At 40.0% G+C, this 27,132-nt stretch overlaps 1 protein-coding gene and 1 long non-coding RNA gene across 6 annotated transcripts in view; one reads left to right on the forward strand and one right to left on the reverse strand.

The window, feature by feature from the left end:
- Nucleotides 1-236: 236 nt before the first annotated feature.
- On the reverse strand, nucleotides 237-25,984 carry LOC138923745 (uncharacterized). Its single transcript, XR_011437816.1, has 3 exons — nucleotides 25,672-25,984; nucleotides 1,278-1,471; nucleotides 237-907 (listed from the first exon to the last, which is right to left on the reverse strand). It is a non-coding gene; the product is annotated as an uncharacterized lncRNA (long non-coding RNA).
- Nucleotides 24,908-27,132, forward strand: part of GLCCI1 (glucocorticoid induced 1) — a 101,882-nt gene continuing 99,657 nt past the window's right edge. Inside the window, exon 1 of one of the 5 annotated variants that reach the window (XM_023639258.2) lies at nucleotides 24,908-25,707. In XM_023639258.2, coding sequence (XP_023495026.2) covers nucleotides 25,254-25,707 — 454 coding nt within the window. In that variant the 5' untranslated portion in view covers nucleotides 24,908-25,253. The remainder of the gene's footprint in view (nucleotides 25,708-27,132) is intronic. The other 4 variants (XM_023639263.2, XM_023639260.2, XM_023639261.2 and 1 more) reach the window with 4 other exon arrangements.

Below are 27,132 nucleotides of genomic sequence, written 5' to 3' on the forward strand. Positions count from 1 at the left end.
ATCCATTAGCAGCTCACACTCATTTGTGTGGCTTTTTAGTTAATGTCTAACCCATTTTCAATCCCCTACTATGACATAAACTCCATGAGGACAGGGACTGTGTCTTTATTGGCTCATGTATATAGTCTTATTGCCACTCATAGTGCCTGGCACCTTGTAGTTCATACATACACACATTCTTTAATGAATGAATAAATAAAAGTAAAAGCAATGGAATAAGTCACAAAGAAACACACTGACGGATTTAATAATTTAATTATAATCTCTATATTAAACAAGAGAAAAGAGTAGATGATAAGTGATAAACTTGGAGACATATTCATAATATAAAGACAAGTAAGATTATATCCTCAGTAGAGTTCCTGCCACATCAACAATAAGTATATTAATAATAACCAACAGGAATCAACAAAAACAAACAAAAACCTCCCCAAATCCCATAGAACAGAAAGAGTAATGAGAACTTGTCCCTGTAAAAGTCGAAACTCTAAATCAAACTGACCTAAACAATAAGGAAATGTGTTATCTCAGGTAACCAGAAGGACAAGGAGGGCTTCTCTTAGGATCATCAGATGGTACCCAGCAACTACTGCAGGCAACATGCTCTCTTGTTCATTTCCGTCAGAAGGGAGATAGAACCTCTTTCGTAGCAATGAAAGACAAGTCCTTCTCTTCAGCCTTATTGAGTCAATCTAGGACCACCTGGCTCAAACCTGCTGTCAGAGGAATGCCATGTTCTGATTTTGAACCATTCACCAGCAAGAGAGATTGGATTACCGTGCTTGGTTTATGTTAATCAGTACCCATTCCTGATGCGGAGGTCAGTTCCAGAAACCACACTGGTATTGAGGAGCCAAATACAATGTCCACTAATATTGGCCACAATCATAAGGGAGAAATGGTCAACCTTAGGAGTGAGAAAGATACGAGAAAATAAAGTCATAAAAGACATAAAATAAAGCGAGGCATCATGTTCAATTTTCAAATTTAAAGGTTGGTTGCTTTTTAAAAAATTTTATTACTCATTGAAAATGGATTATAAATTGATTTAACCTTTCTGGAGGGCAATTTGGCAATATATGAAAAACTTTTAAAAAATAACAAATTTTGGAAAGTATACGTGTGTGTACAAATAAGAAGGAAACACACAAAAATGTTCATGAGGTTGTTACTGGCTGGTAAGGATATGAGTGATTTTTATTTGCCTTTAAATATTTTTCAAATGTTATTTAACAAGCCTCGTTTCATTTGTTTAAACACAAAGAATATAAAATAACCTGTTATTTCAGAACATGGACAACTTTTAGTCGGGAATGTCCTCTGGAAGCTTAAGTAGTGGGAAAAGTAGTTTCAGGGATTCATTTGCTCTCTTAAGGTGATGAAAAGAAAATAGCAATCAATCTGAATCAAAGATTTTAATTATGGAATTCTTTGCTTCTGGAGTTCTAGTTTAGCCAGACTGGTCTGGAATCTAGAAAAAAAAAAAGAGATCAGGTATAAAATCCTGCAGAAAAACACGTAGTTGTAACCGAACATTTAGTGTAAAGCTTGTTCTTCTAATTCAACGTTTAATTCAACTCCACAGGCCCTTGCCTACTGGTCCTAGTGAGTAAACAGTTGAGCCCACATGACCAGACTTAGCTTGATTTAACGTCACTTTCATTAAGGAAAATAGGTTGGACCTTTTTAAAAATACAAGCATAGGAAAACATCCAAATTCATGTTTAAGTTGAGTCTGAACACCTCAAATAAAGGAATGTGTGTTACTGACCTAGGTTTTCCAACAGATATTTAACCCAATGTCAGGATGTTAATTAAATCAGTTTTATTCAGTGATGAGGTTCTTTCTTCAGATTTAATTTGATAATTTGCCCCAGTTTTTCTCAGACCACTCCCTTAATTCTCTTTCTGCCTCTACCATCACGACTATAAGTGACCTTGGACAAGTCATTGAATCGTTGCTGTATCCTTCCTGAAACAGGCCTTGTCATGGATTTCCCTCTGTGTAAACATCTCTAAAGTTTCATTCAAGTGGAAGATCAGTAAAATCTCTCCACCAATTTGGGTAGCCCCCAGGCTATGAGGGAGTATTGTCCTTTACACAGTCCTCCTTTTCAAGGCTTACAAACAGATCTTTCACCTAGATAACAAGGGAAGATGCCAGCAACAGATTCTACCCCATCCGTCTCCCAGCAGTTACAGCAAGCCAGCAGCTCAGCCTGTGCCTAAATTGGCCATGAACAGACAAGTGAGGACAGCAGAGAGGCAGGAAATGGGGTTAGGTTGATTTCCATCTATTAGCAGCAGCTTAAACTGGCGTTCTGGGCAGCTCTGTCTCCCATTGGCTACAGCTGCTGAGAGCAGCAGGATGAGGGTTGACCTATATCTGTCGGGTGTAAGTCAAACCCTGAATTTGTTTGTAGCAAACTTCAGTGTTCCAGAACGCCAAGTTTAACTTACGCCCAACCACATACAATATTTTTATCAGGAACCGTGGTATCCTCCACCTGCGAAGAACTGACATCTGTGGGTTTCCCCCCCTCCCAGATTCTTTTGCATTCTCACTGCCTCTCCCTCCTGTCACCCTCTTACCATTTTTGTCCCCCTGCTTCTGTGTCACAGCTGTGCTCCTTCTAGCAATCACAGTAACAGCGGCCATTCTCTGCCTGCCCCCGTTTCCACCTGACCAAGTTGTGCCCATTCCTTTCCGTTGTGTCCCCAGGTTGGCACTGCCTCATACCCATATGTGACTTTCTGGGCCACCAAGAGTTTCAGAATGTATCACTTGCTAATACAACTGCAGCTGTTGACAGAAATTCAGTACAAACACGTTCAAAATGTGGGTAGATGCTTCTTAATAGCTTTTAAAGGCCAAATAATTTATTCTTTTTCTTTAAGATAGAATTTAAGTATTTGGACACTTATTTTCCTAGATTAGAGAATAAACTACTTGAACTTTCTTTTATGCAGCCACCATCCAAATGTGGCAAAGCTCCTTTCCCTTTGTCTTAGGTCTCAATCAATATATGTGTGTTGTTTTGGGTCTCAGTGAGTATGTGTATGTATTTACTTACACTGACATCACAATATGAAACTTAACCTAGTCAGCTCTGCCTTCATACTAAAGCATCAGTACACTGTAGGCTTCTATTTATAATGCAGAAACTGCTCTCCATTACCTATTATCTTTTCTTCGCTGAGGCCCTGTAGTAACAGAAAAGAAGCCCAGATGATGGAAAATTTTTCTAGCAACTCAGGTCCCCATGCACACAAGCCACATTGCAGTAATTTGAGATGGAAAAGACCTATTAAGTCATCCCAGTGATTCTCTGAGGGCATGTGGTGGTTTTTCCCTCTCCAATATGCTGATCTACTTTTTAGTGCCTTTTCCAATTGTAAATGGCGCAAGTGATGGGGCTACCACCCCTCCCGGGGGATGGGGCAGCACAGTCTATTATAATAGGTCTCTCCATTAGGGCATGAGATTTGCTCTGCTGCCTAAATCATCCTTGTTTTGACTTTCATTTCCATCACTCCTCCTGCTGTCCCATTGGACCACACTAGATAATTTCTCTCTGTCCCTGCTGTTTACACCCTTCAAGTACTTGCGGCCAGTGAACTGGTCCCTGTTAGTCAGAACCGGTGGTCATGCTGGGAGACTTGTCTCTTTCATCTTCCCTTCGGGCTTCTAAATCATATTTGTTGCTCTTCGATGAACGCCCATCAGTTTCTCAATAATTTTCCTCATTTCTTTGTCACTCACACTGCTCAGGAAAATCCCCTCTGTTGCTGCAAAATAAGATGATGGCAGAAGACTCTGCTTACAGAAAACAGAGCAGATCTCTTCAGCCACCAGGCATCTCCTACCCCCAGGACACTGGAGTCATCAGGTCCCTTATCTTTAATTCCCTTCCTTGGGGTGCTGGAACTACTGTGTTACTAGGACTTGGGTGTGTACGTAGAGACAGGAAGAGTTGATCTGTATTTCATCCTGCCAGCTTTCCTTGTGTTGCATTTAGTTAATGCATGCCCGTTAGCTGTTTAAATCATAGTTTACTGCCCATCTCGATTCCCAGTTGGAAAAGCTTTCCTGAACTCTCTCAAGAGGATGTGGTAAATAATCCCACATTTATTGATATTAAACTGGACATCAGCCACATCAGACACCTTTGCCAGAGGGGGAGTTCCTTTACTATGAGTGTGAATCCCACTGCAAACCAAGAAATTCTGGGAGTAGGTTTTGTGATGCCAGGATCAACAGTGTTCATCCTGTCCCCTCTTTACCTCTCCAGTTAATGGCTACTCTGAGTGCTAAAGCATCAAATTTAATGAGATCTTTCCTAATGTGCTCAATGCTCATATTTATGCAATAATAATAACCAACATAGTGCTTTACAAACTGCTTTCATCTAACTACATCATCCTATTTAATATCACAACCACCCTGTGAGGAAGGAATTATCTTCTTTATTTTACCAGGGAGGAAACTGAGGCTTAGAAAGGTTCCACTGCCCAATTTCACAAATATTTAGTCAATTCTCCTTTCCATTCCCTTTTGTTCTCCCTCTGAAATCATTGGAGAGAATGTTCTCTGAGCAATATGTGAAGAGGTGCTAATGCATATAGGTTCCTAAAGTCACTGAAACGCTGGCCATCATGTAATGTTTTTCTGTTCTCCTAGCTGGCAAAAATAGAGTAATTAGACATCCATCATCCACAGTTTGATATAAGTTCTGTGGCTTATCGGTAGTATAATTCAGTTGTTATTTGATGACAGAAAGAGTATATTAAAATTTATAAGACATAGCCTGCTATCTCTTTCTAAACAATATTGTAATGTTATTAGGTATAGCTAAAAGTGAACTTATCTCCTCAAATACCAGTTCAGACCCTAAGGGTATCTGCTTTTCCTACAAAGCTGATAAAATTATATACACCTAAGATAAAAGAGGAAAGAGCTATATGTCAATAAATGTTAATAACATGATTGAGGAAACAAAGAACCTGAATAATACCAACTCTTTTCTGAGTGATGTGAAAAGCAGAAATATCATTTTCTACCCAATACGTGGTCAAGAAGGCACCGCATCCTAAAACTGTGCTAACAGCTAAACAAAAGAGGTCATTTTATTTATTGCATCACTTATTTTCAAATAGTGCTTATCAATATTTTCAATTTGACACAAATGTGGTTACAGTAGGAGAAAGACCTGTACTGAAGAGGTTTTATGCTGTAAGGGATTGAAGTAACATCCAAATAAAATACTCTTTAGCTCCAGCATTTTGAACAAAATCCAGATCAAGAAATTTATACTTTTAAGTGAATTGCTCCCTTTTGTGTCCTGGCCAGAGAAAGCAAATTGCACACGTACATATAAACTGTCAATGCACAGAAACATGCAGAATTCTCCATCTCTACCAAGACGGAGGGCAGAATTACTCCTTCTACATCAGCTTGTGGGCCTTCAATGTCTCACATATGACTAACTTTAAATCGGTCTTTGTGGCTGGACTTGATGGTGCCTGTAACTCTGTTGGAAGAATTATTAAGCAAATGCATCCTTGAAGACGCATTCTTGAAGATTCCAGCCATACTTTATAGTTTAATTGTAAAAAAGAAAAACCCTTATTGCTGCTATATTATTATTATTATTGCAAATGCAATACATGTTTACTGTGGCAAAGTTTAAAAATACAGATGAGAAAAAAAACACTGATAGCTTTCATTCAGAAGTAACCACTTTGACACACCCTTCCATGGCCTTATCTATATATCTATATGTGATATGTGTATATATACATCTTTTTAAAACGAAAAGCTGTTGGTTCTAATCTTCAATAATATTGACTACTTTGCTACTTTGTTCCTTTAACTTAAGAAATCTGAAGCCCTTATGGAAGAACTGACCCTGTTTTGAGGTGATCTAAATAGGGTGACAAAAATGCTTTAATTAAAAGTTTTTAAAAATACGTTTACTTTATATGAGTCTTGTGAGGTTCTAAATCTGAAGTACAAGACACCTTCTATAGGCAAACATTGGATCAATATAATACCTAAAAAATACATTACACCTACTATTCTGCTCAGTATTAGTGTATATGAATCTTTCCTCTGGATTCCAGTGCATCAGTGATCTCCAACGCAATGCAAACAAACCGAAACTGACCAGACCCAGCTTTAGATGCTTAGGGAAGGAGGCAGGAGAGACCTAGCCAAGTTTGATGCCAGACCTAAACCACTGATTGTCATCATTAGGCTCATTTTCTTTGCCCACCAGCCCCTCTTGACTATGCATGTCATCTTTGCTCCCAAGAACAGAACTTCTCAAGAGCATTTCTTTAGCATTTTCCTGCTTACTCTTAAGATAACTCAAAAATTCTAAGACACCTACGAGGTCCTCAGGACTCTAGACAGAGTTTTGATTCTTTTAATTGTATTGAATACTGTACTTCATCAAATCTGAGACACCATCTACTATAAGTTATAAGTTGTATCATTATTTTGAGTGGTGCTAAGAAAAAAAGATGCTGCCAATTAAACTATGACATGGCATTAATTCCAAATTTTATCCACATTTCAGAGATGTTAAAATGTGAAAAAGTATCTTATAATAAATGAACTATGGCATTTGTTTAATACCTACACATTGCATAGAGAATATTCAGTCTCATACCATGAATAGATTCTTATCACCCAGTACATACTAGGTTATGTACAGAGAAGTTCAAATTAGAATAGACATCCTTGACATTTAATTCATTTATTTATTTTTGGGTTGAAATCAAAGCAAAATGTTCATATTTTAACACTTATGTTTCTATAGAGAATATTCCTTGTCCTAACCTTACTTTACAGTCTCTGAGTGGGAGCAGAGGCTACCCATGTAATCTTGAGTCTCTTTATCTCTTTCTAATTTGTCCTCAGAGACAACAGAATTTTAAGTTAAACCACTCGTTACTTCGAGAAGCACGACTGGGTTTTTCCTTTCCTCTTCTAGTTTCCACTTAGTCATTTTTATTCAGTTTTTTAAAAATCATCAGGCTTGGAAAATGCAGATTTATTCCAATCTGTGTTTATTATATCTTCTGCTTAGCCAGTTTAATCACCAGGTTTGACAGTCGAAGAAAGTGAAGCTCAGGCCACTTAACTGATTTGTCCCTCAGCATTCAGGTGGGTTCTTTCCTGTCCAAGAAAGTCTGTGCAACACGAAGCACAGTCTTCTTCAAGCTCTTTTAATTTCACAGATCCAAATGTGTTCTTTCAGTTGCCTGAGATATCTATTCTCTTCTAGCCTTTTGAAATGAAAATCCTTATTTCCATCCTCTTTTTAACTATTCTGTCCCACATTGGCAGATGATGTCTAGTATTCAAATCTGGAGTCATGTAGTTTCCCCTTGGGGAAAGAAAGAGACATTGCCTTTTATCCATAAGGGTACTTTGCTACCACGGAGAACCACTACTCAGTCAAAGATGAATTCACTCTATATGGGAGAGAGTGAGGGAACAACTTTTCATAGGCTCCCATCCTTTCCCCTTTAAATTTTACCTGTTTTCTCATTTTCTTGCATTAAAAGTGATCATCTTTAAAGCACATGATATAAACAGAAAGAAACAAACATTTTTTAAATGTGAAATGTTGATGTTTAAGAAAAATCACACGGCTCATATACAAGGAAATAGAGAAACCCGTGGTCTTTGGCAGAATTAGTTTACCCAGCAATGCACTGAATGGTGATGGTATTTTGTGCCCCCTCCAGATTCCGCCCCCTCTCTCCCATTATCCTACCTCCTACGGCCACAAATAAACCTGTTAACTGGGAAACAAGCTAGATGAGGTTGGGCAAGGATTGACATATATCACCTAAGACAAACTCCTTCCTGACAAAGTGGAAAAAGCCTCAATAGCTGTGAGGAAAGTGGACCCTACAAGGCATTAATTAGCAATGGTCCTGGAGGGAATTACACAACGGGTTTCTGAGAAGGTGGTCAGAGAATGAGGGCTGAGATAGAAAGAGGGATGGTTGATATGTGAAGTATGGTGCTTAATTGCACTTTGGAAATGGCTGCATTTGGCAAAAGACATCCTTATTCTCCAGATAAAAGTCTGCAAGTCATCGGGATTTTTTGCTCCCCAAAATAAATACTTCTGATGTCAGTCATGGTGGAAGACAAACAGGTCTAATTATTTAAAATCCCACTCATATTTCTGTACCACTTTCTTATTAGTTATAATTGTAGCATCTTTCACTTAGTAGGTAACTAAGGTTTTTATTCTTTTTGTGTGTGTGTGAGGAAGAATGGCCCTGAGCTACCATCCGTTGCCAATCTTCCTCTTTTTGCTTGAGGAAGATTGTTGCTGAGCTAACATCTGTGCCATCTTCCTCTATTTTATGTGAGATTCTGCCACAGGATGGCTTTACGAGCAGGGCTAGGTCCACGCCCCAGATCCAAACCAGTGAACCCTAGGCTGCTGAAGCGGAGTATGTGAAGTTAACCACTACACCACCAGGCTGGCCCTGAGGTTTTTATTCTTGATCTTGAACTATGATACCAGTCCTAAGACATATTCTTTGAAATCATTGGGTTGTGTCTTCATCTAGAAATGTGACCCCTACTAAAATGATTTCCCTTAAAAAATATGGGACATTTAACCATTCCAATTTTACCTAGATGATTAAAATACATTTAAACAAGTATGTATGTGTCTCTGCTGTAGACTGAATGTTTGTGTCCCCCCAAAATTCATGCACTGAAATTATAACCTCCACTGGTAAGATGGTATTAGGAGGTAGGGCCTTTGGGAGGTGATTAGGTCATGAGGGTGGAGCTCTCATGAATGGGCTTAGAGCCCTTATGAAAGGGACCCCAAGAAGCTCTCATGCTGCCTTTGCGATGTGAGAACATAGTGAGAAGACAGCTGTCTAGGAAGCTGATCCTCACCAGACACCAAATCTCCCAGTACCTTGATGTAGGACTTCTCAGCTCCCAGAACTGTGAGTAATAAATGTTTTTTGCTTAAGCCACCCAGTCTCTGGCATTTTTGTTATAGCAGCCTGAACTGACTAAGACATTCCCCAATGGATGATGGTATTTTCAAAGGAGAATTTTAGATATGCTTTTCGTTAGTATTACATAGCAAAGGACATATCTAAATGCAAAGCTGTTTTTAATCATAAATAAAAATTAAAAATGCAGGCAAATAACAGTGTAGTTGTAAAGTGCTAACATTTTCTTTATGTTTCAATCATTTTTGGTAATATAAACATCAGCAAAATGATTAAGGAAAAATTGAATTATATCATGGCTTCATTTCCTGTTTTTATTACTCATTAAAACTTGATAAGCATGGTGAATGAAATGTACTATGTAATTACAATGTGCCAGAGATTCCTTTGGACACCGCCTACATTAACTGTAAGGCTATTTGAAAATGAAATATATGTGCCAGGTGGCTGACATGAACTTCTTAGATCAAAAACCATCTTCCTCTGTAGAATTATTCTGTTCTTTAGCTTATCAGTAAGAACATAACTCCCAGCATAGGTAACATTTACTGAGTGCTTCCTATGTGTCAGGCCCTGTGCTAGGAGCTTTAGAAGTATCATTTTATTCAACTCTTTTGAGAACCCCATGGTTTAGGTATGATTATTATCTCCATTTTACACACATGGTACCATATGCCTAGCTGTGTGTTTTCTGTGTGCTTTCTGAGTAGAGTATTTTAGGCAAGAGGCTAAAAGAACTCTGGTGATTATATATGATAATTTTAGCATAATAAGAAATTACATGAAGGGCCAATTTTATTTCCAGTGATGGGTACCCTGACAACAATGGGCTTGATGCTACTTAATAGATTTCCCTTATCCTATACATAATTGCACTCTTAACACATAGTTATTGTATTTCTAAATTTTCAAACTTTTGCAGAAAATTGTGTAGTGTGTGTGTGCATGTGTGTATGGTGTGTAAGGCATTCTTTCAAGTAATATATGTAAGACCTGTTTATTTTAGAGAAATGTAGAGAAGCCCAGATGAAAATAAAAGTCACCTATTATCCCAGTTCCCACAGAGAACCACTGTCAATATTTTGGTATATAGTCTCTCAGTTGTTTTTATCCATGCATATATAAATATATAAGTTCAACTGGAAACATACTTCATAGCTTGGTTTGATTTTTCTGATTTTCCTCTTATTCATTTGATAATATACCAAAACATTTTCTTATATCATTAAAATTTCTTCCACATAATTCTAACCATAACAGAATTCCGTTGTATGGTTATATTCTAATTATTGGACCAATTCCTTATTGTTGGACATTTAAGTAGGTGGAGAAAACTTTAAATATAAATACCTAATGTCTTACTCATGCTATAGGTCTCAGATATTTAATGATTAAAAAATAAAAAAGCCTTGAACTAAATCTCTATTGATCTGAATTTTAATCTAAAACTACAAAGCTGAAGGTGACCTCAGAGGAATTTAGTCCATTTTCCTATTTCTAGCTAGGAATATATCACTATCCCAGATATATGTCTCTAGAAACTATTCTTGAGTTGAATGAGGGAAGAAGATTCCATAACCCTGCCCAATGTAGTATCACAGAGACTTGGTGTCAGGAGCACAGGCTTTGGAGGTAAACAGACCCTTGGACCAAATACCAGATAAAGGACTTGGACCTTTGACTCTGACTTTATTACTCTCTCTCAGTCTCAGTGTCTATGAGGATACCATTGCAGGGTTTCTCTGAGGCTTCCATGAGATAATGTACAAAGAGTGCCCAGCACAGTGTAGGTATTGAACATATGCTAGTTCTTTTTATTTACCATGCCTGTATCAAATCTATATTTCCTTACATTCTTTCCACAATGAAAAAATACCCACACACCAATATTTATTGTATTAAATATGCCTGAAAACCATTACTAAGCCCTGTAAACTACTTCCCCAAACAAAACAAAACTAATTTACTTGACTTGTTCTAGAGTCTATTTTCATAATTCTTTAAACATGCAGACACTCCTAATTTGTGGGACCCCAAATTAGGATATATTACCATTGGTCTGCCCAGTGATACAGATGGTGAGAAATTTCACCATACCTTATATATTATCATGTTGCTGCCACTATAGCAAGAACTTGCTGAATTCTTACAAGTTATGATGTTATTAACTCAGGTTCCAGTTATAGGCCACCAGGACAAGGACACCTGCTTTTCTGTGTTGTAGTTATTTGTTGATACTGATTCTTCAACTTGCTTAGAAGCAGTTCCTTCATGGTTTCAAGTTGGTTTCATTAACTTGGATCCGTTTTCCAATGTCAGACTATTTGGTTTTAATCATATGGTCTTGTCATCTGCACACATACTTTAGTCTATTTTTAAGTTACTGATTAAATTTAGAGGCAAATGAGTTAATACACATCCCCACAGATCAACAAGAAACCATTCCCCATCTATGTAGTAGAGAACAGCAGTGACATAGCCATAAAGGCCACCTTTTTCGTAAAAAGTTTTCTTTTAATGTGAGTCCAGTAGCACTGAAATTTTTTTCAGTCTTACATGTTTGAATAGATTTTAGTATGTCATCTGTGGGGATTGGGAGTTTGTAGGCTTTGGCTCTGAAAGCTGTAATTACCAATGTTTGAAAGACATCTGTGAGGGTGAGGATATGGAGAAGATAAGCCAAAAGCAAGATATATAATTACCACACCCTGTCTTCCTATCAGGAACTGTGGATGTTTAAAGCAAATGAGGACCTGCAGACAGGCCCTTCTCCTATCAGGGTGCATCATCAGGCTGCCCTGCACGTAGGTAATCAATCTCTCAGGCAGGAAGTGTCCTCTCTTGCATACACTATTAGCTCATAGGTCCTTCAAAGACCAAGGGTGGAAAAGATCCACGTTTCTCTATTACCAAGTCATCAGATCCCTGCCTCTCTTCGATGGAGGCAATTGTTATAGTGAGGGAAAAACACTGGGCCTGGAGTCAGGAGACCTGATTTCCAGTTCCGAATCTCTCCTGTGTTGTGACCCTAGCCAAGGCTGCAGGCTTCAGTTTCCTCATCTGTAAAATGGAAATAGTACACTTTACAGAATTGGTGCATATAAAAGGTCATAAATATGAAAGTGCTTTATAAATACTATGAAATTTCTATAAAACTCGGGATATAGAAGGAGGAAAATCATGTAGAGTCACACCATTTTGTTGGAATATTGAGCATTTGTTTTCCTCTATCGATAAATACTGAACATACATATTTTCAATATTTATGAGTGTGTTGAACGCACAGCTACACTATGAGTAGCTGTGACTTGGAAGTGTTAAGAGAAATGACAAAGGAACTAATCCTTTCAAAGGTAAAGGTAGCTTAGGCCTGACTCATAGCCCTTGTGCTCAGGCTGATTCTCTTAGATTTTCTTTAAAGAAATTCCTTAAGAGTTTTCTAAGAACAAGTGAAGTAAGATTGGCCCTTGAGTAAGGAAAATGGGCAGCTAAAGCTTCTTTCCTCAATAACAAGTTTAAGTGCCTTTTTTGTTTTTGTGTTATTAAGTGACACTTGTATAAATACCTTGTTGAGTAATGGTGCTATGGCAAAACTGAAGTTTATTTAGGACACTGCTCCGCCCAAGGTGAGCAATTGAAACAGGTATGTAAACTAAGTCCCCTTTGGCTCATCCACTCAAGCCCATAAGTAAGTAGTACTAGAAATGAAAAATGGTGTAGGGCACAGGGCATGGAGGGAGGCGAGAATAAATGGGAAGGGCGGGAGAAACCTCCCTGAAAGAATGAAGAGACTGCGAAGGGTGGTAGGGAAACTATCATAACTGAAAATCGATTCTGACTATTGATATCAGTACATCAAGTTAATGCAAATTAAGGTGGCCTGAAATTTGCTTTAAAAAAAAAAAGGCTTTTCCCCATACAGTAAAATAATAACCATCTTATTTTAAATGTAGCCAGGAAGGGCTGTGTTTGCTCATGTGATCAGGTTTCCTCACTTCCCACACCTGGGGAAGTAGCAGCTAATATTGATTTAGCCCTAATTTATACCTGATGGTCAGGGCCAACTGGAATAGAGGAAAACTGGTACAAATTAGTGGGGCCCTGTGGTCCCAGAAAGCAGCCTGGGGCCTGACTGTTGTCTATCAATACAAGTCACCCTTTCTGGGAGGGAATGGAAAAAATATTCTAAATGGACCTGAATCTACTCTCAGCGGCTCTACTGCTGGTGTGCTAAAGACCCCGTTTAAGAATGTTAGGAATGGATAAGATCAAGTTACATTCTTAGATTTTTATTACGTTTTACTTATTAATCTAGGAGCTAAGCAAACTAGAAGCAGAACAGGCTTTAAAATATCTGACTCATTATTATATTATAAATAGTAACTGTTAGCCAATCAGTTCCATTTACCTTTTCCTCAGTGAAATTCTCTATAGTAAATAGGTATAAACTATTCTTCTATTTTAAATATCACTGTAGATTATTTGGAACCATAGAATTAGATATCAATTCTTTGAAAACTGTTTGCTTTGGGTAATTTCCATGAAATGATGTCAGTTATCAACATTTCTTTGTATTTGATAAAATTTTTTGCGCCTGTAATTAAATTTGGTGAACTTTTCTTCATTTTTAATCCATTGTTTTATTTATTTATTTATTTTAATTGCAGTAACGTTGGATTATAACATTATATAGCTTTCGGATGTACATCATAATATATTTCGAATTCTGTGTAGATTACATCATGTTCACCACCCAAAAACTAATTATAGTCCATCCCTTCACATGTGAGCCTAATCATCCCTTCACATGTGAGCCTAATCCCCCCTTCCCCTATGGTAATCACCAATCCAATCTCCAATGCTATGTGTTTGTTTGTCGTTGTTTAATCCATTGTTTTCCAAGTTTGCCTGACCATAAAGCTCATCTGAGGAACTTGTTAAAAATCATACAGTCCTACCCCTCCCACTCCCAGACCTGCTGAATTAGGCTCTCCAGGGAAGGAGGCTGAAATCTTATTTTTAGCAAGGGTCCCTGGTATGCCTAATGATCTAAGTGTTTGGAAAACACAGTTCTCTGTCCTTGTCGTATTCTTTGTGAGGTCAGAACTCTTGACACCTCCATATTCTCTTCTGACTACACTTAGTGATTGCAGGCTTTTTTTCCATTCCGTTGTACCTAAGAAATAAGGCACATTCCTGTCAGCCATTGTGGCCTCCAGTAACAGTTGAGTCTCTGCTGCAGTGGATGGGCACATGGACACAGCTATAGTCTCAGGCAGGGAGGTGATGGAGTAAAGGGATGGAGGTATAGTTTGGAAAAGTCTTTCAAGAGATTCTCACCTTCCCCTTGATGACCAATTCTAGATGACTTTGCTACCTCCTGAAGTGGCCACACTCAACCTCCCTTTGCGCTTCATAAAAATTTTCTTTTCCTTCATTCTCTCATCTTCCCTCCTTCCTGTAATGGAGGGGGAAACATTGTCCCTTTTTGTCAAACTTGTGCTCTTGACTAAATCCTCTACTGCCTCCTGAAAGCTAAATCTATGGATCCTCCTCCCCATTCGAAACTAGCTTCTTCATTTTTTTCTCCTTGGTTTCTTTGGCTTATGGACATTTCTTTCTATTCTTTTTTAAACTAAATGGACATATATTTTCTTGGACTCTGCTGAACCCCAAGACCCCATTTTACTTCATGCCTTATTTTTACTGTCAGATTTCTCAAAAAGAGTATTCTACATTGGTTGCATCTACCTTCTCACCCTTCTCATCAGCCCAGCTATAATCTGGCTTCCAAGAAGCCACATTTTATGGACACTATTGGCTTGAAGATTACCAGTGATGAGATCCAATGACTTTTGCTTAGCCCTTTACTTTCTTGCCAGTTCAATAGCATTTGGTATTGTTGATCACTTCACCTTTTTAAAAACTTCATCAATTAGTGATCATTTAATTATAAGAACAGAAATCTATTCAAGTAATTGAGACAACAAGCGGGATTTTAATATAAGACCAGAGGAAATACCTAGAAAGTATAATTGGGCTGCACAAGGATTAGAATCAGGAAGTAGGAAGCTATCAGTAATCAATAAAGTTTTAACAAATAATTATTGAACATGTGCTATATTCTAGGGCCTGGCTACGTATGAAGCAATCAAGTGGTGAACAGAAGAGACAAGGTCCCTGCCCTTAGAGACTTTACATTCTGGTGGGGAAAGCTTACCATAAGCAAGTAAACAAATGTGTATTTACAACTTGTAAGGAGCACTACAGATGAATCAAACTGGCTTAATGATAGATTATCATAGGTTATTAGTGACAGGTAAGGATTCAGAAAAGATACTCTGAAGGCATGGCATTTAAGCTGAGAACTGAAGAATGTGAGGGAGTCACTCAGGGAAACTGAGGAGTGAGGATGTGGAAGGAGTGTTTTAGGCTGAGGATACACCTGTGTGAAGGCCCTGCAGTGGTGTTTCGGGGGAAGTGAAAGGCCACTGTGGCTGGAACTTAAAGGGTGATGGGGAGAATAGAGCAAGCTTAGGTTGCAGAAGGAGGCAGAAGCCAGAGTAGGCAGACCTTTTAAGCTATTTTAAGGAATTTGGATTTCATTGCAAAGTAATTGAAAGACACTGAACTGATTTAAGCAGGAAACAACATGGTCCAATATATTTCCAGGTTTACCCTGACTGATAAGCAGAAAATAGGTTAAGGAAGGTAAGAGCAGAAGTTGGAGGACCAGTTGGCAGCTATAGCAATAGCTCAGGTAAGAAATGATGGTAGTTTGGATTAAGGTAGTAGTAGAGGAGACAGAGAGAGGTGGGTGGATTAGATGTCCACTTATGAGGAACACACGAGAGGACTAGCTGATGGGTTGGAGTTGGGGAGGGAAGGAGAGTGAGAAGTCAAGAATATTGCCCAGGTTGTCTTGTTTAGGATAACTGGATGGATGGTGATACCACTTGCTAAGTGGGGAAAAAACAAATAGAATTTCTTTTTGATGGAGGGAAAAGCAGGAATATAGAATTCAAGAGTTTGGTTCTGTTTCAGATGCATTCACTTCAGATATTCACAGAGACTTGACATGTCATATAAGCAACTGGATGTCTGAATTTGGAGGAAACGTCTGGGCTGGAGAGATTAATTTGGGAGTTTCCAGCATTTTATAGTATTTAAAGGTATGGGAACGGCTGGGATTACCAAGAAGGTGAGTTTATAAAGAAAGCAGAGAATAGAGCCAAATTTTTAGAGAAGACAAGAAGAGGAAAAACCCCTGAAGAACAGTAAACAGCAGCGGTTAGACAAGTAGGAGACAGACCAAGCAATGGCAGTGTCGTAGACTCCAAAAGAAGAGATTTTTTTCTCAAGAAGTGGAGCCTGACCAACTATGTTGAAAACAGGTAAAGGATGGAGTTGGATGAGGTCCAAGGAATATCCATTGGGTCTGGTAATATGGAGGCTGTCGATAACACTGATTAGCAGTTTGCATGGCCTGGTGGGGTGAAAGCCAGATTGGAGTAAATTTTATAGGAAATCAGAGACTTGTAGACATTGCTCTCAAGAACAGTTGCTGTGAAGGGATCAGAGAATTAGGACTGCAGATGGAAAGAGTATCATAAGAATCTTTGTTCTGATTTTTTTTAAATGTTATGATCAGCATGTTCATACATATTGGGAATAATCAAGAATTTGATGATGAACAAGAGGGAGGGAATAACTGAAGTCCTTGAGAAGGTAAGAGGGAAGGTAAGAGGAGACGTAGAGGAAATGCCTTTGATAGGAGAGGAGACAATGTACCATTTGTAAAAGAAAGGAGGGAGAAATGGGTCCAAATGCCAAAAGACTGGTAAATTTGATTTTAGGAATATACTGGAGTTGTATCAGAGGTATGCAGGTGTGGGGATGATGTTAGAGGACTAAAGAAAAAGGATGAGACAAAATAGTCTTCACGGGAAAAAGAACATACTCTCAGGCTCTCTCTCTTTCTCTGGTCACCTGGTCTCATTTCTATTTTCTGCAAATCTCTTCATTCTTTTCTCTCAGAAGGCAGGTTTCCTCTGCTCTTCTGTGCCTGTGACAGAAGATGGCCACCTCATGCACACGTTTCTGTGTTCACGCAGTTCATGCCCTTAATAACACTGTATTTCTTAATTCCAAATTCCCAAGGGACAAAATTTGATTGGTCCAGCTTTGGTCAGTTGTCGAACTCAGGTCAAATCAGCCATGGTCAGAGGAACAAGGTCATTTTATACAAACATAGCTGTCAGACCCAAGCCCTCTGTGTGTTGGGGGAGGATTAGTTCTTAGAGAAGAGGGACATGAGCTGCCAGATACCCTGCAAGGCAGCTACCAAACTTATCTTCTGAGATGCCAAACTCTATTTTATTAAGGAGTGCTTCCCTTCTGCCTTCTTTTCTAGTTTTGTTTTCTTTGGGGTTTTTTGCTTGTTTTTTTGTTTTGTTTTTTATTCTTCCCTCTGCCTCTAATGTATAATTTCTCAAAATTTTGTCTTTGATCCTCCTTTATTTCTATGCTTTTCTCCCATACCAACTTCATTTGTGCCCATGGGTTTGACTATCATATGTACATCGATAATCCCCAAATCCATATCTCTGCTCTTCTCAACTTCACTATCATTTAAAAACTGCCTCCAAAACATTTTTTCTCATATCTATATGAAATGATGGATAGTAACTAAAATTATTGTGGTAATCATTTCATAATATATGTAAATACAGTCTTTACACCATACATCTAAAATAATACCATGCTGTATGTCAATTATATTTCATTAAAAAAAAAGAATGCCTCCATTTGAATATCCTCTGGTTCTTTTATTCATAGCTGAACTCATTATCTTCTCCCCAAACCTACTCCTTCTCTCGGATAACCTATTCCTGTTAAAGTAACCACTATCCTCTCAGGCATTCAAGCCTGAAGCTTCAGAGTTGTCTGACCTACTTTAAATCCAACAGCTGAGAAGGAGCATCACTTGCATCTTTTCCTCCTCTCCATGTCCTCTGTCATTCCCCTAACTCTTATCACCTAAACTCACATAGACTATTCTCAAAGTCTGCTAAATCATCTTCCAGTTTGCTGTCTCCAATCCAGGTTGTAAACTGTTCTTGCATTAACCTTCATAAAGCACAGCTCCACTCATGTTCTTCCCACCCACTCAAGAATCTTCAACAGCTCCTCACTGCATACTCAGTAAAGTGTGAGCTTGCCTGGCAACCTCCATGACCTGTCATCAACAGACCAAGACATCTTCCATTAGCAATCAGTCAAGGCAGACTGTTCAATCATTGCCTAACATATTCTGTGTATTCCTAATGACAAGACTTCTTCATGCTCTTCTTCTTGAAGCCTTTCCTCAGAAGTGATCTTTCCCTCCTATCACTTTCATGTTACTTTATTTGCATCTCTCCAATGGAAGACATATGTTTAGTTGTGATTTTTACCCTTATTTGTAGGCACATCTTTTTGCCTCTGACAGACTACAATTTACCAAAGTGTGAGAACAGGTATGCCCTACAGAATAGACAACAGTGTCTGACACTTGGAAGAGATTTAATAAGTAACCTGATGAGGAGTTACTAAGGCCTGATGCTAGTATTGTTGCTATTAAAACTTCATATAGGCCTATTAAATGTATTAATAGTGATCTTTTACAATAAGATATTAAGTAGGACACTGAAAATTGTGTGCTGCAAAAAGTTTAAAATAAGAAAATTCTCTAGTTAAGCACTGCCGATGAATGCATTGCTCCTTAACAACAGTCCCTCAACACACTCACATGGTAAAAAGTAAAATTCAGCCACATAGGAGGAAATTAATCCATGTCAAAAAAATGGATAAATTTATTCCTCTCCATGTACATTATAAATAGACTCTGAGGATAGTACATGTGAGTTTAGGTAATGAGAGTTAGGGGAATGGCAGAGGACATGGAAAGGATAAATGGATAATAAATCTGAAATTAATCTATGACACATTTTATTTACTCTAAACTCTCATTTGAAGAAAATAACACTATAATAATCAAGCATATTCTCTTCACAGGACTGTTATTGCTCTCGTGTATTGTTGACACCATGTTTGGAACTAAAAAAAATGGAATGTCACAGCATGGAAAGAGTTAGAATATTTGCAGTTTTATGGTCCCAAAGTCTTTCGCCTCTGAATGTGCTGGCTTTGTACAATATAGTCTTAGTTAAATGATAGAAGTCTATTTATGTATCCGCTTAGGGGATGTGCCTCTGGCATCATAGTTGGCAACAGGAATTGCTGTGGAGATGAAAACTGAAAAACTGGTGGTCCTCATCACTGGTTTTATCCTTGTAAGAATAATTGCATACTTACTCTTTTCATATTCACCAGTTAAAAATAAAACATCCCCTATTTCTATTGCTTCTTCTTTACCTCTTTTAGAAACAAAGCATAAGGGAAAAGCTTCTTGATATTGGTCCTAGCAAGGATTTTATTGATGTGATACCCAAAGCACAAGAAACAAAGCAAAAGTAAACAGGTGGAACTACATCAAACTAAAAAGCCTTCTTTCCACACAGCAAAAGAAACAACCAACGAAATGAAAAGGCAACCTATGGAATGGAAGAAATATTTTCAAACCACATTTCAGATAAAATACATAAGGAATGCACACAACTCAATAGCAAAAAACCCAAAAAATCCAATTAAAAAATGGGCAAAGGATCTGCACAGACATTTTTTCCAAAGAAGATATTCAAATAGTCAACAGGTGCATGAAAAGGTGCTCAATATCACAATAATCAGGGAAATGCAAATCAAAACCATGAGGAGATATCACCTCAGGCTTAGAATCGCTCTTATCAAAAAGACAAGAGATAACAAGTGCTGGCAAGGATGTAGAGAAAAGGTAACCCTTGTACACTGTTGGTGGGAATGTAAATTGTTATAGCCACTATGGAAAAAAGTATGGAGGTTCCTCAAAAAATTAAAAGTAGAACTACCACATGATCCAGCAATCCCACTTCTGGCTATATATGCAAAGGAAATGAAAACAGGATCTCAAAGAGAGATCTGCACTCATGTTCGTTGTATCATTATTTATAATAGCCAAGACATGGAAACAACCTAAGTGTCCATCAATGAATTAGTGGATAAAGAAGATGTGATACACACACACTGAGGAATATTATTCAGCCATAAAAAACAAAGCAATCCTGCCATTTGTGACAACACAGATGAAACTTGAGGGCATTATGTTAAGTGAAATAAACCAGATGGAGAAAGACAAATACTTTATGATCTCACTTACATGTGGAATCTAAAAAAACCCAAACCCATAGAAACAAAAAACAGACTGGTGGTTGCCAGGGGCAAGGGAGTGAAGAGTAGGGGAAATGGATGAAGTGGTCAAAAGGTACAAACTTCCAGTTATAAGATGAATAAGTTCTGGGGCTAATGTACAACATGGTGACTATAGTTAACAATACTATATTGTATATTTGAAGTTGCTATATGAGAACAAATTTTAAAAGTTCTTACCACACACACACAAAATTGTAACTATGTGAGGTGATGGATGTCTTAACTAACCTTTTTGTGTTAATCATTTTGTACTATATACGTATATCAAATCATTAAATTGTACACCTTAAACTTACACAATCTTATATGTCAATTATATGTCAATAAAGCTGGGGAAAAAAGAAACAAAGCAAAATTTTTATTATTTACATGAAATGTTCCTTTCTACTTAATTAAATTTAATTTTTTCAGTTCCTTTACACAGGCCTCTTGAGAATAGCTGTTCCTAACAGTGAGCTAGAACTAACTACACATCAGCAGATGTCACTCCTAACTGATCCTCCTCAACTGTCCTCTGTCAATTTCAGTTGGTAATTTTTTTCTGCAAATTTCAACTGCCTTTTCTCATTACCAATTTCATTTTCTATTTTCAATCTCTGATGAGCCTCTAAGAGCCACTAAGAGTAATATTTTTCATTTTGCCTGTATAAATACAAGATATGCTTTCTTTTTGAATACCAGGCCTAATGCAAATATCTATATGGTTTACAGTAGCCATGTGGAACATTTTTCTACTCTGTGGCTATGCCTTTGCAGCAGAGGTATATCTGTTATTATCATATTATTTTTTTCTGATGAAAGATACAATTTTAGTTCATGGAACAAGCACTGGTTAAAATTTGCTACTCTTTGAATAACACTAAGCAAATATTAATTGTCTACCATGTACCAGTCACTGTTGTGGAAATTCAGCAGTTATGAAGCCGATAAAAAGTCTTGCCTTCATGGCTCTTAAATTCTTATATAATTATATAATATTCTTATATTTCTTATATTCTAGACAGAACAAAAAATTATTATATACAATAGGTTTGATGGTGTGATAGGTGCTCTGGAAAAAAAAAAAAAGTAGGGCAGAGAGTAGGGAAGACCTAGGGGGTGCTTGCAATTTTAAAAAGTGTTTTCAGAAAAGCTCTCATTGTGAAGTTGATGACATCTGAGTAAAGACCTGTGGAAATGAGGTAGCAAGCCATGTGGATATCTGAGGCAAGAACTTCTCAGGCAGAGGGTACACCTAGTGCAAAGGCGCACGTAGGCTGTCACAAGCAGTAAGGAGTTTTACTGTAAGCATCTGCCAGGGACAAAAACTCAAGCAAGGCTTTTTTTGTTGTTGCTATTAAGAATCCACCTATAAGAGAGTTTAATCAGCTTAAGATGAACATCAGTGTAGATCTGTTTAGTGTTCTCTCTCAGCCATGACCTCATTGCTAATACTGACAGCCTGGACTGCCTCTTTGGTCTGCATGGGCCTTGGGTGCATGGCCTGGCAAACCTGGATTAAATGAGAAGAGGGAGGTTTTGGTAGCTCTGTAGGCCCAATCGTTCTTTATCTCATTCTCTCTCCACGTCGGGCTGCATGTAAATCATATGTAGCCAATGATTCCAAGTTTCAGTTTAACCTAAAATATACTCCATTACCATATATGAACCGAGAAGTAAGTACAATAGAATTCTACCTCGGATTAGCTAATGGTGGATTCTTGTCCCACAGACAGTCAAGACATAGGGCTACTGAGAACAAAGGTATTTCCCATGCCACCAAATTGTGCTTTCAATTTTTTCTTCTAGTCAGGACAACATAGTAAAGCATCATTGCTAAATTGTCTTATATGGAATTTCCAGAGATTGTTACAGTTATATTCAACAAAGAGAATCTGCACTGGGCCTATCAATCCTGTAGCTAGCACAGTATTGCAACAATGCTCTTCTAGCCCACTGAGCCACATCTCCTTCTAAGGGGTTTCCCGTTCACTAAGGAGAGCATTTTCCTAAGTCTTCTATTACACCCTTGAAGCCCACTCCCATCCTCAATAAGAATAAAATATTATTAAGAACTCAACAAATGGACATTTGAAATCAGACACTGCGTTTAGTTTATTTTAGTCCAGCTTTGATTTGTTTGGAGACTGAATTCCTTATACACAAAATCACTTCATGAGAATAAAGGTTTAAGACATGACCAAGATTTCTCTAGCAAAGAGAAGGTCATTGAAAGCCCAAATAGATCATGACGACTTATCAGTAACTGAAAATAGTATTTTAAGATCATACTAGTTCTCTGTGTGGGTCATTTAGATTTGCTTTAGATGTCTGATTTAAGTTGGTGATGGTAGATTTGAACAAACTCATAAAGCCTTTAAGATATGGCTAGGTGTGTTGTTTTAGAGCCAAATCAAGTATTGATCATTATGACTGTGGCTTGGTATAAATTTAGAATTATTGTAACCTAACGTGTTGAGGTTGTTCCATACTTGTGGCCAGAGATAACATTTGTATAATGAAACCATGCTGTAATTAAATCAACAAGATTAGAAATTTACCATAATTTTTTTAAATGTACATATTTTAATCTGTCAAATTTTTGGTTCTTGAAATTCTGAAAGTCATTGAAAAGAAGCCATTTATCATTCTTTTTCCTCATGAAAGAATGCAATTTCCTAATTAATGACGAATCTTTTAGATGGGAAAAGTAACACAATAGGCCAATTATATCAAATTTCAAAGAGTAAAGTTTTTACTCCATTTATAATTAAAATCTATGTTATTCTGGAAAGCAGAAACAGTATCCATATATATAGTGGGCTGTCTTCATTGTAAAATTTCTTTTGAACTAATGGGAACCTATCTCACAGATGAGATTTGTGGACTGTTGTAAATACTCTACCAGTCATGTAGTCCACAGCTTTAAGCTGTTATGTGCTAGAGCAGAGGGCTTATTCACAGGCTCAAATAGTCTGGCTGGGTTAGATTCTTAGCTCCCCATTTGTTAGCTGAGTAATCTCAGGCAAGACATTAGGTGTTTTGTGCCTCAGCTGAGAACACAGAAGGGCTAATAACAGTATCTACCTTGTGGATAATAGGAGGACTGAATGAGTTAACACATGAAACGTTCTTAGAAGAGTGGCTGGCACATGGCAAATGTTCAATAAATGTTAGCTATTATTCTACTGTGTGATAAAGTGAGAAACTATCACTAGTCTTAATGGGATAAGTACTGGATGCAGTTCTTCTATTTTTATTGGGTTTCATCCACTTTTTACAGAACCTAGTATACTTTCTGGTCTGAGGGCACAAGGAAGCAGAGAGATGGCTTCTCTAAGTGAAACTGACCCCTGCATATAATGCCTGAAATCAGAGGAAGCTTGTCAGTGTGGGCAGACACCAAGAGTAAACCAATCTGATATCCCACTTCTCTTTTTTTATCTCATGGAAATTAATGAAGGGTATCTGATGTAGACCCTTAAATTAATTGTTCCTGTGTAAGATTTAAAACCTTGGTTTACTGTGGGGTAAACGTAGGTTTTGGATAGTCATATGAAATTTTTGTGTCTCTTCAGTTTCATTGCAGAATAAAAACTAAATTTACCACAGTGGACTGTTACAGTAAGTCTGATATTTATTTCTCCCAAGAGGCCATCAGCTTCTGGGGAAAGGCAATAGGATGCCCTCCATTAATATATTTAACTGATGGTGTAACGATGTACCAATTCTCCGTTGACCCCTGCAATCAGAGTTATTGTCTTGGAACAGAAGATTTGAATATCTCTTCTCACCACATAACTACAAATGTCAGGATAGGCTGTAACGGTATCTGCCCATTGTTCAATCCAGCTTCCAGATATTGTTTCTGATGACCTGAAGTTCTTTTGATCGATCTACTAGCCATGAAAACTTACTAAAATTAGAGTGGAAGGGATGGATTCCTCTGCTTCAATTCCAAAACATCCCACCAGAACAGGTGTACTTGCAAAGTAAAGTTTGCATTAAGTGTCCTCTGTCTCAACTTGTACAATCCGCTCAGGAGGGTGGAGACCTCGCCACCTGCTTACCGGGGCATGCATGTGTCTGTGGATATCAGGGCACGCGCAGGACGCACATGGACCCACTTCCTTAGGGCAGCCCAATCAAAGTCTCGCTCTCACCTCAAAGGCTGTCAACTCTCACGCCCCTCCGTGAGCGCACAGCCCCCTCCTCACTCTTCGACGCCCCGCCCCCAAAGTAGGACGCGCCACTTTCATTGGCAGATGCTCCTCTCACTCCTATTCCGAAACCAATCATTAGAGTTCTGCTGGAGAGCCGCGGAGCCAATGGGCGGCAGCTGCCGGGTCCCAGGGGCGGGGTGCGGATGGGGGGATTAGTTGCCATTTGGAGTGACGAGTGGACAGAGGCGGCGGCAGCGGCGGCGTTTGCGGTGGTGGGGGCTCCGCGGAGACCTAGACCCCTCGAGGCCCTCTCCCTCTACCCTGGTCCACAGAAGCAGGGGTCCCGGCCCTCCCTGCAGCTGCCCGGCTCTCCCGCGCGTGCAGCCCCGCTAGGCTGCAAGCGGCCTCCAGGGCTGCTTGATTCGGCCGGTTGCCCCGCTCCCCTGTCAGCGCGATGCCCGGGGCGGCGGCGGCTGCTCCGGGCTCCTCGCGGCCCGGGCCGTGACCGCCACCCCGAGCCCGGCCGGGCGGTTGGGGCCGTTGGACGTTTGTTTTCGCAGCCTTCCCCTCCCCCCTCGCCGAGGCGGCGGGGGTGCGCGTTGGGAAGGGGGAGCCGAGAGACTCCTCCCCCTCCCCGATACCCCCGCCCCTCCCCCTTACACACTCGCACGCACTATCGCGCCGGCTCCCACACGCTCGCGCGCCTCCCGCTCCGCGCCTCCGTGTCGGCCGGCGGCGTCCAGGGCCCGCGGAGCCACCATGTCCACTGCCTCCTCCTCCTCCAGTTCCTCTCAGACCCCTCATCCCCCGCCGCAGAGGATGCGGCGCAGCGCCGCGGGCTCCCCGCCCGCCGCCCCCGCCGCCGGGAGCGGGAACGGTGCGGGCGGCGGCGGCGTGGGCTGCGCCCCGGCTGCGGGAGCCGGCCGGCTGCTGCAGCCCATCCGCGCCACGGTGCCCTACCAGCTCCTGCGGGGCAGCCAGCACAGTCCCACGCGCCCGCCGGCCGCCGCCGCCGCCGCCGCCGCCTCGCTGGGCAGCCTCCCGGGGCCCGGCGCGGCCCGCGGCCCCAGCCCGCCCAGCCCGACGCCGCCGCCGGCCGCGGCCCCGACCGAGCAGGCGCCGCGGACCAAGGGCCGCCCGAGACGGTCCCCGGAGAGCCACCGGAGGAGCAACTCACCTGAGAGACGGAGCCCCGGCTCGCCCGTGTGCAGAGGTAGCGAGCCCAACCCTTCCGTCCGTCCTCACGGGCTGCGTCTCCCCGACGGTGCCCTCCGTGGAAACGGCAGCCTCTCCGGCTTCTCTTTGCTAGTGCATTCTCGAAGGTGTGAAAGTGGCTTTGGGAATCTCACCCCCTGCGCTCGCTGCGGGGCTTGGAGGAGCGGACTGGAAAGCAACTTTTATTTGACCCTCATGCCGCCCCGCAGATTTTCTCTTCCATCACTCGCCTGCATCGAAGGGTTTTTCGGTTTGAGAGCTGATTAGCTCACTCCTGTGTTTGCAGTTTGTAGCGGGGGAAGGAGGAGCTGGGTGAAACACTTAAAAAAACACTCACACAAACTCTCTGGCAGCTGATAAGGTGGAGGTTGTAGTCTCTACAGCCCCTTTGTGCTTTCCTACAAAGTTCCTAACTTGTCTGTGACCGCCGGGAGAATTTCTATTTCTTTTTTGGAGGGATAGTGGCATTAGTTATGATGTAAGGATGTCTGTTGGATGTGTAGCGGGACAGTTTTGGATGTGCAATTGAAGTGTATGGTGTTTTTTTTGTTTCTGTTTTTTCGGTCTCTCTCTTCTCTCTACTTTATATAGTCATATGCATCGGAGCAGTACTGCGCTGGAAACGGTTTATGCCCAACTCAAGATTTTCATGGTGAATTTCGGAAGCCCTGTTTGTGGAATGTGCTCACTTTTTCCTTCCATTTTTAAGTACACTTAACAGTTCAGTTGAGCTGTTAAAGGATCTCAAGTTTCTTTTTTGTTAGGTGTCAAAGGTAACGGTGAGCTGGTGGATGCTGTCGGCTTCCCTTAATGTTTTCTGTTTTAGTTTGGTTTTGTTTATGTCTAGGGACACAGTGCATGATCTAGTTGAGTCCTGGGAGAGAAGAGGAAGATGAGCCAAAACAGGGACTTAAAGCTCATAAGGGAGAGTGGAGTAGCTAATATTACTAGATACCAGGCTAGAGCTACAGATGCTGCTGCTGCTGCTGCATTGTGGATAGAACCGATCGTACTGAGTGGAAAAAATCTCTGCTTGGAAGGGAAACACTGTGAGCTCTGTACAGTGTTTATGTGGTATGGGAAATTTTTTTAATGGAGTTTTCTTGATGAAGGTCTTAGACCTGGAGAGAGTGATTGTGTTATGATAGATCGCAGTTTTAGTGTTTTTGTTTTACTATTTCTGACCTGTAATTAGCGTGTTGCTGAGGCACTTGTTTTCATACCACTTGATGGTGAGGCAGGGTAGGATATAGTGCATTGGGATGTGTACTTGAGCACCAAGAAATACATCCTGTAATCTGTATGCATCAGGAGGAATTTGCTCCCCCACTCCTCCCCCAGGTCAAGCCAGCTGCTGCAGAAACTGACATCCTCCAGCAAATCCTGAATGAATGAATGAAAACAACGTGATCGCCCTAATAAT

The sequence above is a fragment of the Equus caballus genome, chromosome 4, assembly GCF_041296265.1.
Source record: "Equus caballus isolate H_3958 breed thoroughbred chromosome 4, TB-T2T, whole genome shotgun sequence".
NCBI lineage: Eukaryota > Metazoa > Chordata > Mammalia > Perissodactyla > Equidae > Equus > Equus caballus.